General features: G+C 34.3%; 1 protein-coding gene across 1 annotated transcript; it reads left to right on the forward strand.

Annotated features, from left to right (window-relative positions):
- Window positions 1-737: 737 nt before the first annotated feature.
- HELRODRAFT_191240 (hypothetical protein) lies at window positions 738-8,944 on the forward strand (the record flags this gene model as incomplete). Its single annotated transcript, XM_009016756.1, has 9 exons — window positions 738-750; window positions 1,083-1,185; window positions 1,714-1,829; window positions 2,115-2,633; window positions 6,258-6,410; window positions 6,919-6,975; window positions 7,041-7,148; window positions 7,457-7,562; window positions 7,839-8,944. The coding sequence occupies 9 exons, from the start codon at window positions 738-740 to the stop codon at window positions 8,248-8,250; spliced, it is 1,587 nt and encodes a 528-aa protein (XP_009015004.1). The 3' UTR covers window positions 8,251-8,944.
- Window positions 8,945-15,072: the final 6,128 nt, after the last annotated feature.

The following is a 15,072-nucleotide window of genomic DNA, read 5'->3' on the forward strand; positions in this document are numbered from 1 at the left end:
TTGTTGTTGTTGTTGTTATTTCTATTATTGTTGTGCTGTTGTTTATATTCAGTGTTTGTCTATGTTGTTGATGTTGTTTTTTCATACTTTTGTATTGCTTTTCGTTGATCAGTGATGTATAATAACAAGTATCAGTGTCGCTAGTTGAAATGGTACCAATAAAATGAAAACAATAAAATAGATAAATGAAAACGCACAAACACACACAGAAAAACACGCACATAAACACACACACACACACACAGAGAGAGAGAGAGAGAGAGAGAGAGAGAGAGAGAGAGAGAGAGAGAGAGAGAAAGAGAAAATGTACACACATACTAAAACATATAAAAAACTATTTACACACATTTATAATGTATAAACGTTTATTATGTTCACAAGTTTTACACATCAACGTATTCCTATTACGTAAAAGTTAGCGCGCGTGTGCGTGTCCGCGTATGCGTACGTAACCTTTGACCTGCAAGCAATGCATCTTAATAACTTTGCATATAAATAGAACGCTTTTAAATTTAAGTGTCAATATTAATGTTGGCCAATTTGTCATCATTATCATCACGGTTGTCTCATCATTATCATTACCATCATCTTCTTCATCATCATCTTTTCTGTCACCATCGTCATCTTCTTCATCGTTTTAGTTGTTATTATTATTGTTGTTATTGTTACTATTATTATTGTTATGCTGATTGTTACCTGCTGTTGCTGTGACTATTCTCCCACCTATCACACACGCAATGTACGTGAAAAGTGGTTTTAATACGTGTGTGTGTGTGCATGCGTGTGTGTGTGTCTGTCTGTGTGTTTGTGTGTGTGCGTGCGTGCGTGTGTGTGCTTCGCCGATGATTCTAAAAATCATTTACAGTGATTGCAACGTTGTCTGACATTGTAATAATATTATATTTCAAACATTGAAAACTCGGAAAAAAAACAAATACACCAAATAATATTCTAAAAATTATCTTTTCTCAAAAAAATAAACAAATACATCAAATAATATTCTAAAAACTATTGTTTCTCATAAATTAAAAATTATAGCCAGACAGATAAATTATTTTTACATCCAACTGCAAAATTTTCAGAAGTGCAACAGTACTGTTTCCCCTGGCACTTCAACGCCAGTTGCGGCCCTGACGAAATGATTATGATGACGTCAGCAATGTATGGCAGGAGCTCAAAAGGGAGGTGCGTCACAACGGAATACCATCTTGACTGCTCCGTTGATGTCTTGGTTCTCATCGACGCTAGGTTGGATGATTGGCAGAATGATTGGTTTGTGGATTGAATGATTGGTTTGTGGATTGATTGGTTGAATGATTGGTTTGTGGATTGATTGGTTGAATGATTTATTTGTGGATTGATTGATTGAATGATTGACTGATTAAATGATTGGTTTGCTAGTTGATTGATTGAAGATTACATAGTTTTTAACGATATACTCAACATAACTTAGTAGTTTTTGCAGTTTGGAATTATTCATCAGTTGTTTTGTAACGTGCTTACAGCATTGTTTCAACAACGAAATTGTCATCTTCGTATCCCAAATAAGTGTAAATCACTGCAAACATAACTAAATAAAATCGAATACTGAATATGTCCCAAACTAATAAAGTATTTAAATAACATTAGAAAATGTTATTAAATTAATAATAAAATATAATATAATATCAAAAATATAAAAATATCTCTGTAATAAACTGAATTAACACGCAGATGTTCAGGAAGGCGGAGTTGTCATGTGGTCACTCCTGATCCCATCCTCTACCAGTTGAAGCCCTGCCCAAATGATTTCTCCGTTTCCCTAGAAGCTGATTATTCCTGCGTCAAAGGTATGTCAAGTGATTGCTGTTGGTTCTTTTTGGTTGAGAATGACGTCATGGTTGTGGTTGACAGTTTTGTTGATGCTGAGATTGTAACATACAAATGTTGCAGTTGGAATTTTGTTAAATTTCGTTGTGCTATTTATTTGATGCTATATTTGTGGGTAAAATTTTGTAAATGTTGTTATTTATAGTTGAATTTTTGCTAAAAAAACATTCACCGTTAGTCCAATGAATTGTGGTAGTTACTAAATAAAGATTAGATATTCGACTCACACGGCTTCCATCTTGCAGTTGAGATGGGCAAGCCTTACACGTGCAACCACTTCGGGGATCCGCAGATCGTCAACGAACCACGTGGCTACCTGGCCAGTCTGGTCGTGGAGGAGTTGAAAATTGGAGGACCCAGGTGTCCCTGGATGATTACCGCCAGCAGAGGCCAACAAATCAACTTCACTCTCCACGACTACGGGGTGGCTTTGCGACGCGATGACGTCATTTCAATTCAGACGATGGCAAGTCCGCAAAGTTTGATTCGGCATGAAAATGAACTTCACCTCTTACAGGCCTACCACGACGCGAGGCATCGAACGAGGAGGAACCAGCTGGAACATGCTCCTTCCTGTAAGGTCTACGTCACCCTTCGAGATGTTGAGGCTCGCTCGGCTAACTCGGCCATTATTGACGTGGCTGACTGCACGTCGAAAGAACGCATTCGTCACGTGATGTTGTCGGAAGGACCAAAGGTCGAGGTCACGATGATGGACTTAAAGGTCAAAGAGGAAATTATTTATTATGCGCTGCATTTTGAAGGTTAGTCTGACGTGACTACTGAATTAGTGCAACATTTAATGACAAAAACACATCTTCAATTACAATATTTCTGATTTGGTAGCACGCAAGACCCATTCAACTCGTAACCGTGGTTGCCAATGTTGGCTTCGTACATTCATGCGTGCATGCTTGCGGTTCTTTAAAAGCGTGCACAGATGTCAAAGTCATCAAACCAATCACCACACATTGTCAAATCCAATTATGAAAGTTTATTTTTAGAACGTTTTTATTTGATTCATGTCTTTCTTTCTTTTTGGCTCTTTTTTCTTTCTATCTATCTTTCATTTTTTAATTCCTTTTTTACTTTTCCTCTCTCTTTCTATGTTTCTCTTATTTATTGTCTTTATTTTTTGTTGCAATTTTTCTCACTCTCTTCATCCAAGCGCCTGTTTTTTTCTATTCATTCTTCTTCGTCATCATCAACTACCCACTCAATGTATATAAATTGTTATTGCACCCTCCGACATACGACCGAGCCAACGCAGCGTACCTGGAAAACACTTTTCAAGCATGCATCAACTCACAAGAACGGTTCGGTGTTGATAAAAATAAAGTAGAGAAAAAATAAATGCCAAAAACAAAGCAAATTATAATAACCTTTATAAAAAATTTACATGGTTAAACTTACAAAATAAAACATTCATACTAACGAGAATAGAAAACAGGCGATTAGTCAGATCATTATTATCGTTGTTATAATTATTAAATACTAATTATGTGAGTGTTTGTATGTGTGTGTGTATGTATGTGTATGTATGTGTGTGTGTGTATGTGTGTGTGTGTGTGTGTGTGTGTGTGTGGTGTGTGTGCGCTTATAGGCAGCGTTACATATCAGTCATTCACATCACGTTCACTTTCATTAAGATTTTGTCACAAATAACATTGTTCTTAATGTTATTAATGTCCTAGGTGTTATTCCCATCATTGTTGTTGACATCACTGGTGTCGCATTTTTTAATGCTGTGGATTTTTATTATGTTAATGATTCTATGATGAATTGTATTTGATGTTGTGTGTATATTTTTATATAGATGACACTTTGGTCGTAAGATTTTTAATTAGTTTTTTTAGGTTTTTTTTTGTTTTAGTTTATCTGCTGTTATTATTGACGTCTCAATGATATTTTAACGTGTATTGATGATTTTTTTAAATCATATAAACACGCGAAATACGACGGAAAACTTTTAAATGAACGTTACTTATCATATAAAACATAATTCCATGATCATCTTACTCATCATCCTTATCGTCATCGTTGAAATAAATTGTTGCAATTAAAGCACAGTAGCAGCAGTAGCAGTAGTAGCAGCAGTAGTAGCAGCAGTAGCAGCAGCAGTAGCAGCAGCAGCAGCAGCATAAGCAGCACCAGAAGACCAACTGTCTTGTTCATCAGACCATCTGTGGCCTGCCTGTTCGTGACGTCCGAGTCGATTTAACGTCATGACGCGTTTTCTCTGCTTACGTCACAACATTATTACGTCATCTTAATGTATGACGACCTTATTCCAATGTATTATGGTGATGTTATAAAGCTATATAAAACGCTGTATTAGTGTGCGTAAGTATGTGTGTGTCTGTGTGTGTGTGTGTATCTGTGTGTGTGTCTGTGTGCGCGTTTGTGTGCGCGTTTGTCTGGGTGCGTGTGAGTTTAAAATAATGATTTGTGCCTAATGGTAATAATCATACTTTTATTGGTCTAGGTAGAACATATCTATTTATACTTTGCATTTTGTTTGAATGTGCTTATGCGCACGTGTGTGTGTGAGTGTAAGTGAGTGAGTGTGCGTGTATTTGCGTGTGTGTGTGTGCGTGAGTGTGTTTATTCAATTGTGTGGCACATACGCACGTGCGAGTTTGTTTGTCGTTTTTATTGACCTTATCAGAGCGGTTCTGATTTTGTAAGCTCAGCAATTAAACCTTAAAAAATGAAATAAAAAGCTGAGTGGATGCATGGACAAATTAACGAGTGAATTGATGAAAGGACGAATGAATAAAAAAGGAATAAATTGATGAGTGAAAGAATGAATGGATGGATGAATGCAGGAATAAATGAATGTACGAATGAGAAGATGAACACAAAATTAATGAGAGAGCGAATGAAAGAATAAATAAAAGCCTGTGCATAATTAAGTGAAAAAACGAACGGTGAATTGGTGCATGAATGAATGAATGAATGCATGCTTTGACGAATTAATAAGAAAACTAAATAAATGTGCAGAAAACAGAACGCAACCTATTTAGTGAAATTGAGCGAATAAAAATATAGATGAAAATTGAAATAGAGAAAGTTAAATTGAGAATAAAAGAAAGAATTAACTGACAACAAAATGAAAAAATGAAGCTAGAGAGAGAGAGAGAGAGAGAGAGAGAGAGAAAGAGAGAGAGAGAGAGAAAGTGAGTTGGAGAAAGTGAGAGAAAAGAGGAACAATTAATGCAATCGTTAACGTTATGTCCAATTCCTTTTATTGCTCCAGTTATAGCGAGATACTCATCATTATCGCCATCGTCAAATTTGTCTACTTCATCGTCGTCGTCATCGTCATCATCATCATCATCATCATCGTTACTATTAGCATCGTAACATTATCTTCATCATTGCAGACATAATCTTTAACTTTTTTTTAGTCTTCATTACAAATTTATAACCAGAATAATGTTATCACCATCATCATCGGTGTCGTCATCATCATCAATGTTATCATCCCCGTTTTCACCATCATCATAATTTTCACCATCATCGTCGTCGTCATCATCGCTGCCACCACCGTCTAATCATCTCCATTGCATGTTCAAAGCGACTACTTGTAATAGCAAATCCAATTAGAATTTTTCAACGCCTTGCTTACGTCATACCGCTGGCAGTGACGTCACCAGGGCAGATGACTTTTCACTCATGACATCATCATCTTCATCATCCTCAACCTGATCATCGTCTGTTTGATCACTTCATCATCTTTACCGCGGTTTCCTCAATTTCATCATAAATTCCACATGTATATGTTAACTAACATCAGTTACTCATCACCTCAAATCTTCATCGTCATCATCGTCATCACATCCTCATCATCTTTTCTCGTCGTCGTCATCATTTTATCCCTCCCATACGCCTGATTTATGCTGTGTTCATTTCAAATTTTGAAATATGATACTTAATGTCTGTCATATTTATTCGTTTGACGTGATGGCTTTTAAAATTGTTCATTCATTCGTCTATTCATTTATTCATTCGTTCATTCATTCATTTATTCATTCATTCATTCACTCATTCTTTTGTTTGGTCATTCATTTTTTATCCTTTTACTTATTTGTTTGTTCTGTTCATTTGTTCAGCCAGTGGTTCGATCGTCTGTTCGTTTATTTGTTTAATAGAACCACCGTTCGTGTATCACATATTATGTAATTTAGTCCTGATATTTGTGATCATAAACATTTATATCTTTATTCTAATCATTATCACCATCATCATTCTCATCCATCACGTGATGTGATCTTTATCATCACCATCATCCTCATCATCACTTTCATCTTCATCATCACCAACATCTTCATACTCACCATCATCTTCATCATCATCGTCCTTATCACCATCATGACATGACACAGCGGTAGGATGTGCCGATCCAATCGTACCCCGAGGTGCCCACTTAAGGAGGAATGGCATCCAAGCCACCATCACGTGCAACTTCACCATCCAATCGTGGCACATCGTCTGCCAGGGCGATGGATGGTACGGCTCCGTCGACAACTGCACAGTTGGTTTGTATTACCGATTACTTGATCGGCTTTTGTCAACGGTTGGCACGGTAGCTTCTGTTGACTAGTTTTGTTGAGAGTAGTCTCATTTGGCGATTAAATTTTTAAAATGTTTTTAAATTGAAACAAATTTTACCCACAAAGCCATTAAAGCAACAAAAATTGCTAAATGAAAATAAAATAACATACAAATCCTCTATTACTCAAAATCCACCCCACCTTTTGATTATTTTTTCAATCGCGAATGAGTTTCTTCAATCTAATTTTTAGAACGTTTCAAACTCTAGATCAGCTCTCTACTTATATCTTTTTGTATTCACAATTTTCATGTAAATGGAATCCTGATAGTTTCATCGGCTTAATCAAAATTTGTTTTTTGACAAACTACCATTAGCACAAACGTATTAATTGAACTGTTCAAATGTTTTTTAAATTTAAAATTGATTGTCTCATCAGATATATATGTATGAAAATTATTCAAAATGTTCTTACTTGGTTATCTTTTCATTAGAGACTCCAACCAAGTCAAGCATGGTCCTGAACGACAGCACGGAGATATATCCACTTGGTAATTATTTTTTACTTTAAAAATTCATTTTTACAATTTTATTTCAAAATTCAAATAATTTATAGATTACAAAAATAAGGGGGGGGGGACGATCAAGGCCGGATCCACAAGCGTGGATGCCCTGGGCCACGTAGAAGTTGTGGTGCCGAATGATTTAGAAGGGGGAGGGCTAAGTATTTTGTGAAGCTTCTAATTTGTGTAATTTTTTCAAGTGATCTTACATTTTTTAGCAGTTTTTTGAGTAAAGCCAGTGTTTTTAGCGAGTATTCAACTAAAAATTAAATTACGCCAACATGACCTATATGTTTATAACAATTTGAATCTTTTTGTGGGGCTTGAGCGTGGCCATTTGCTCTGCTTTAAATCCGACCCAGTATTCATAACTCTGTTTATAAACATTGTAAAGTATAAAATCTCAGAGATAAATTTATGTCTATTTTGCCAAAGTAATCAACGTGATGATGTAACTAACATTCGCCAGGTTTGTTGGTTGCGGTTATGGTAGGCTTGGTTCTTGGCGTGTTGATCGGTGTGGTTCTTCTCACATTAGTATTATCCTGCCATAAAAAGTTATACTCCAAAAAGAGGTTGATCAGTATTCCACATTTTTTCAGTCTATCTAATTATTTTTGTGGTATACTTCATAAAAATATTTTGTATTTTAGTGTTCAGATGCTGGTTTTATTGATTTGCATAGCAGACCATTCTCGCAAATGGGAACATTATACAACTATTATGATAATATGGATTGATTTTTTTATAATAAATTGATAATTTGACACTTATTAAATAATATTTGTGATGATTTCATTGCGGAATAGCATTACAATACCAGCATTTAATGCAATTACAAACGTGATCAGATTAAGAGAAGCCAAAGAGCTTTCATCTCAGCGCGTCCTCTACTCAACACGTCGCGACGTCATCAACGACAATGACGACGACAACTACAACGCCGATAGCAACAACATAAACAACTACGCCCCGACAACCACATCAACACCCAACTACCACCATCTCCACACCAACAACAACAACACCAACAACAACACCACATCGACAACAACATACTGTCCGTCTTATCACTATTCACCCGGAAATGGATTCGGCTCTACCGGAAGTACCCTACTTGCCGGAAGGAATTATTTAGATTTTCAAGACGGCATCCGTTACACACACGTCTGCGGTCTGGGGGCCATGGATGTTGTGCCACCTTGTGAACGAAATGAAAGTAACAATAATAACGTTTGCAATGATAACAGACAAGCCAGTTAATTCAGTCGATAAATTATTTTATATATATTTATTAGGTTTATTGATGTTTTTATTCTTAATAATAATAATTATTTTTATTTTTATCGTTAATTGTAAAATACAAAAGTAATTAAATTGATAATTATTCAGGACTTAATTACGATTTTGAAATTTCATTTCGACGATTTAACAGAGAAATAAAAAATTATTCCTAAAAACTAATTTGACAGGTTAAATAATAAAACTTTATCAAACAATTGTTATAACAATGGTCAACATTTTTTATCAAAAATATTATCGTATCATTGATACTACAATAATAATTATTATTAATAATAAAATTATTGCCATAATTGTTATTATTATCAAGAATAATTGAACTCTTCAACACTCTTATAACTTTTAACAAATATTTTAAAGCGGTTTTTCGACTGGTTAACAAATATTTTCGGATGTTCCCCGTAATAATGTTCCCCGCTTGGGTATATTTGGAAATATTTTTTAAAATTAAAGTTTTGTATTAATAATAAAGTTTTGTATAATTAAAGTTTGTTTTAAAATAAGTTCAAGTATGTTTTTAACAAAAATTGTATGCAAATGTATAAAACATTGTATGTATTTCTATCAGAATGGTTGTCTTTTAAAAACCTGTTGAATAATTTTTTCATTTATGTCATTTTTTTAATTTTTTCAAAGAATCGAATCAATTAATTTTTTTAATTTTGTTTCTTTTCATGTAATATTTTTGAATGTGATTAAAGAAAAATTAATAATGTTAATGGAGCTCTATTCATCGTCATCATCATCATCATCATCGTCATCATCATCATCATCATCGTCATCATCATCATCATCATCGTCATCATCATCGTCATCATCGTCATCATCATCATCATCATCGTCATCATCATCGTCATCATCGTCATCATCATCGTCATCATCGTCATCATCATCGTCGTCATCGTCATCATCGTCGTCGTTATCGTCAAAGATGGTGAACATATAATTAACTAATACTTTGTTATGAATATTATACTTCATTTTAATTTTATCATCACTTTAATCATTTTAATCTCAGCCATATCAGCGATTTCATTTTCTCGTCGTCATCACATTCATCATACAACAACATCATAGCGTTCATCATCAATCACATCATCGGCAATGTGACGACTACAACACCACTTTCATAATCCCAATCCTCATCATCGCATTACCATCATCATCACATTATCACCATCGACCAGACGAACGAACTCTACGTTCAGTTTTAAAACTTTCAACGTGAACAAAAAAAGAATACATCTATAAAAAAAAAACATCCACATAAAGATGGAAAACAAAAATTTGTCCCCAGATGAAAGAAGAACCTATTTGCACACACTCGAACATTTGCCTAAGCACGGAACCAGATGAAAATCATATTTGCATGCACGCATGTAGGTAGCAATGCACAAACTCCAACAAACACATACAAACAGACATAACAGAACAATTAAGAAAAGGCACCGACACACTAAAACATATACAGACATACAAACAAATAAAACAGACATTTATATACACAAGTACAGACACACACACAAACCACTATAATAACGTTAAAGCACTCGGAAAAAAAATAAAAAAAACTCGAAAAAAAGAGAAAAAATCCCTTATGAAAAATTTACTTTTCAGATAAGAGAATGTCAGGAGGCATATGTTTTATGTTGGATATATTTGAACTATGAACTTTGACCTATGTACGCTAATATACAAATATGCATACATGCATATATACGTATATACATACATACATATATTCATATACATGTATGTATGTGTATGTATATATACATACATGCATTGTATATAATATTTGAATATCCAGAAATACGGTTAAAGTGAATGAAAAAAAAGATGAATGATGAATGAACGAAGAACAACGATGGTTGCCGTGTGGTTGTTGTTGATGATGATGATGATGATGATGGATGTGATGACGATGGTGGTGGTGGTGCCAGGAAAATGATGATGATAATGAGGCGGAGGATGGTTGGGGTAGTGCACGGTAGCTTCTGGTTTTTTTTTTTTATAATGAGTGGCATTACATCAACAATCATTCCTCAACATCATCATCGTCATCGTGGCTTTCGCGTCTGCTTTCACCATCATCATCATCATCATCTTCATCATTTTCTCTTCTATTAAAATCATCATCGCCATCATCTTTATCAAATTTAATTATCATCACCACAACAACAACCACCATTACCGCCATCATTACCTGCAGCAGCTGTAGTATCCTCATCTGCATCATCATCGTCGTCATCATCATCATCACCACCATTATCATCATCATCATTATCACCACCACCACCACCACCACCACCACCACCACCATCATCATCATTATCATCGTCACCATCATCATCATCACTACTATCATCATCATAATCATCACCATCACCACCACCATCATCATTATCATCGTTTCCCCTTTGGTTGTAGTCCTTATCTTAATCGCATTATATGCTTAAGGACGTGTAGGTTATCAATAATGCGACGATGTTCATGGGCCGGTAATAAAAAATTTTATTCCCGCCACACCACTGCATAGCACAAACAAAAATGAAAGTAATATTACTTCAAATATACACGCCCCGGTTAGTTGTACTACTACACTTACTCCTGTTACTGATCTGAATATTGCTGGTACTACTTCCCCTTTTACTAATTCAACTAATACTATTACGGTTTACTATTACATTATTTGCTACTTTCAGTAATCTAAGCACCGTTTTTGTACTACTTACATTACTACTATTGACAAGGTTTTCTATAATTACAACAACATAATTACAACAACAGCAAATGCTTTTTGTTGTTCAAGACCTACTCTGGCTTGCAATATTTTGATATTTCTCAGCTTGAGCTATTAATCTAGTTATACTGTTATTGCTATTACTATTATACTATAATTATAATAGCCCTCTATTAGTTTTAGTAATGTCGGTAAAAGTTATTAAAATGTTAGTAATGTTACCGAACTTGTAATTTAAGTAACGGTTTTAGAAAGAAGTAGTAAAGAGCCGGATAATCTAATCATTTATTGATAGTCACCTACAACCAAAATCGCTTGTGGTATTTCTGCTCCGGTCTTTTAATGCTTACATACTAAACAACGGGTAGTGAATGTGGGGATGTTGTGTTGTTTTGTTTGTTTGTTTGTATGTCTGGTTTGTTATCGTTAATAAAATGTTTTAGTAGTTGTTGTGTTATTTTGCTATGGCTAATGAATGTTGTTGTTGCTGTTATGGTATTTATTGTTAATGTTAATTAATGTTGTTTACATTGTATTGTTTGATTTGTGTGGCCTTATTTATGCTTATCTGTTTTGTTATTGTTAATGTTGTTGCCGACATAGTATCTTAAATTTTGATACCTACCTTTGTTAACAATTTCATTAATTACGTTTTAAAGAGAAGAGTTTTTAAAAATTTTTAACCAAGTCCTGATTTAAAACGGTTTTAACGGTGTAATTGATGATCCGGTGAGAAGTTTTGCCAAATGTAGCATTGTTGGTGTCGTAATTTTTAAACATAATAAATTAAAATTTTAATCGTTTGTTAGCAGTGGGTCATTGAGGACAGTGTCTAAAAATTGAACTCTAAATAAACAGCAAATGCGCGAGTGTGAAAAGTGTTAACAAAAATTAAAAAAATACAAGGATAAAGAATGATGGAGGTGATTTTGAGATGGAGACGACGTTAATGACGTCATAATGATGTCATAATGATGATGTTAATGACGAAGATGACGTCAGAACGACGACGTAATGATGTCATTAGTGTCCTCTTTCAATTACCTCTATTCCTATTTCATTCCGTCATTTTACGGACATTTAATGCTTGGCGTGTTGGCAGACCCTGCCCAGTGATGATGGTAAAGATGACGACGACGATGACGATGAAAATTATGTTGATGACGACGACGATGATGATGATGACCTTGATATTTACTGAAACAATGATAATGACGAAGAAGATGTTAGTGTATGCTCGGAAATATGACGACGGTGATGATGACAACATAAACAATTACATAAACAAAACACACAAAGATACACACAAACTCACGCACACACACACACACACACACACACACACACACACACATATATCTCTATATATACATATGTATTAGATGCAAGGGTATATAAATATGGAAACAAACCATTCGGCCATTATCTCTTTCTTTTCAGATGAAGTGAAAAGAAAGTATGAATAAATTATTACAATGAGACTCATAAATATGCATAAGCTACACACTTGTGTATTTATATACGTACGTTATGTATATCTGTGTGTATATCTGTATGTGTTTGTTTGTGTGTGTATGGTATGTGTGTGTATGTATAGGTTTGTTTGTGTCCGTTTTATGAAGGTTATTTGTATGTATATGTGAGTGTTTGTATATGTTTGTGTATTTGTGTGTGTTTGTGTGCGAGCGCGTGTAATGAATCATCGAAATTGAATTTTTGGACGATTTATATGCAATATTAAGGAGAGAGACAACTCATAAACTATATATTATACGCCACTGTCTTTCTCTTCTCTATGTACTCTGGTCCCTCATCCTTCTCATCATCGTCAGGATGCTGATGACGAAGACGACGATGATGATGAAGATGATGACGAAGAAGATGATGACCAAGACGACGACGACAATGATGATAAAGATGATGATGACAAAGATGAAGATGATGACGAAGAGAATGATAACAAAGACGACGACGACGATGATGAAGATGATGATGAAAACGATGACGATGGTGATGAAGATGATGAGAAGGAAGAGGAAGACGAATGATAATGGTGAGAAAGCAGGTGGATGGTCACGATGATAACAACGATGTTAGGAAGTTAATGAGTGAAGCAAAAATGACGACGATGAAGTGATGATGAAGAAATGATGACAAAAATTGATAGTAACGTTGAAAGATATTTTAAAAAATTATTTTGTGTTGTAGCATGGTGATCGCTCCTTTCTGTGAACGCTCATATATACATACGCCTTGATTCATACGTATTCCTACTATTTATAAGCAACTCTAAGGTAATACCTAGTAATACCTAAAAAAGATTAACCACTATTATCACCAAAATTATTAAAAATACTATCTACGAATAATAATAAAATTTTACACACACAGAATATAATAAATATAATAATAACACACAGAAACCTTTTCATACTGTTGTGACAAGAATTTCATTTAATATATTTTATATATTATATATATTTTATATTTTATATTTTACCGGCGTTTGCAATTGTTGGAACCAATTATCATTACTTAATTACTAGCAGTGTTATTGTTACGACAACAACAACAGCAAAAATAACAACAACAGCAACAATAACAATAAACACAACAATAACAACAACAACCACAATAACAACAACAACAACAACAGCAACAATAACAACAACAACAACAACAAAAATAACAACAACAATAACAACAACTGCAACAATAACAACAACAATAACAAGAGCAACAACATCGCTATCTTTTTATTGTATTCAGACTCACGTTTTCCAGTTTTAAATCATAACACGAGAACAATTTCGGTATATTATTTTTATTATTATTATTATTAGTAGTAGTAGTAGCGGCAGCAGCAGTAGTAGTAGTAGTACTTTCAGCAGTAGTAGTAGTAGTAGTAGTAGTACTAGTAGTAGTAGTAGGTAGTAGTAGTAGTAGTAGTAGTAGTAGTACAGTAGTAGTAGTAGTAGTAGTAGTAGTATTAGTATTTTATTATTATTTATGAAATAATTCTCAACGATAATAAGTATTAGAAATTGTATATTATTATTATTATTTTTGTAAATTAATACTATCAACATCATTTTATCTTTTTATTATTATGAATACACGCGTGCACCCACACACACACACACATACACACACACACACACACATACACACACACACCCAGTTTTATACATTCAAACGTAGCTAAATTGCTATATGTTGCATGTTTCTTCATTATATGGTTGATTGTTTTTCTTTGATTGTATGCATGTTTGTATGTTGTTGGTGTTTGTTTGCTTGACTGTTTCTATGTGTTTGTTTGTTTGTGTGTGTGCGCGTTTGTGTGTGTGTATGCGCGTTTGTGTGTGTGTGTATGTGTGTGTCCCTATATTGGTTCGGGCCAATACCTACCTATTGATATTCACGTACACACGTGCGTGTGATGTACTCGATACATGGAGACGCATATATGTATGCGTTAGCGTTGCTACTGATTTTTTTTTAAATCTGGAGAATGTTTTTATTAGAGAGAGTTTTGTGCGCGAGCATACAAAAATAGCAATAAACAATTTGTATGTAAACATTACAAAGGCTGTATAAATATCTATGATGTTTTATGCAAGTGTATTTATGGTGCGTGCGTGCGTGCGTGTGTGTATGTGTTTGTACCTGTGTGTGTGTGTGTGTGTAGGTGTGTGTGTTTATGTTTGTGTGTGTGTATATACATACATGCATGCATGCATGCATACATACATACATACTACATATATACATACATACATACATACATGCATACATACATACATACATACATGCATACATACATACATACATACATACATACATACATACATACATACATACATACATACATACATACATACATACATACATACATACATACATACATACTACTAATCAAATGTGTTTAAGCTAAGTTGATTCTCTCCACCTTATTTTTCCATTGCTGTTGGCAACATTATTAATATTAGGGTTAGGGTTAGAAAATGAAAAAAATATGGGAACGCCCTACCCTCGATGAT

Source organism: Helobdella robusta (assembly GCF_000326865.2).
Source record: "Helobdella robusta unplaced genomic scaffold HELROscaffold_19, whole genome shotgun sequence".
Lineage (NCBI taxonomy): Eukaryota > Metazoa > Annelida > Clitellata > Rhynchobdellida > Glossiphoniidae > Helobdella > Helobdella robusta.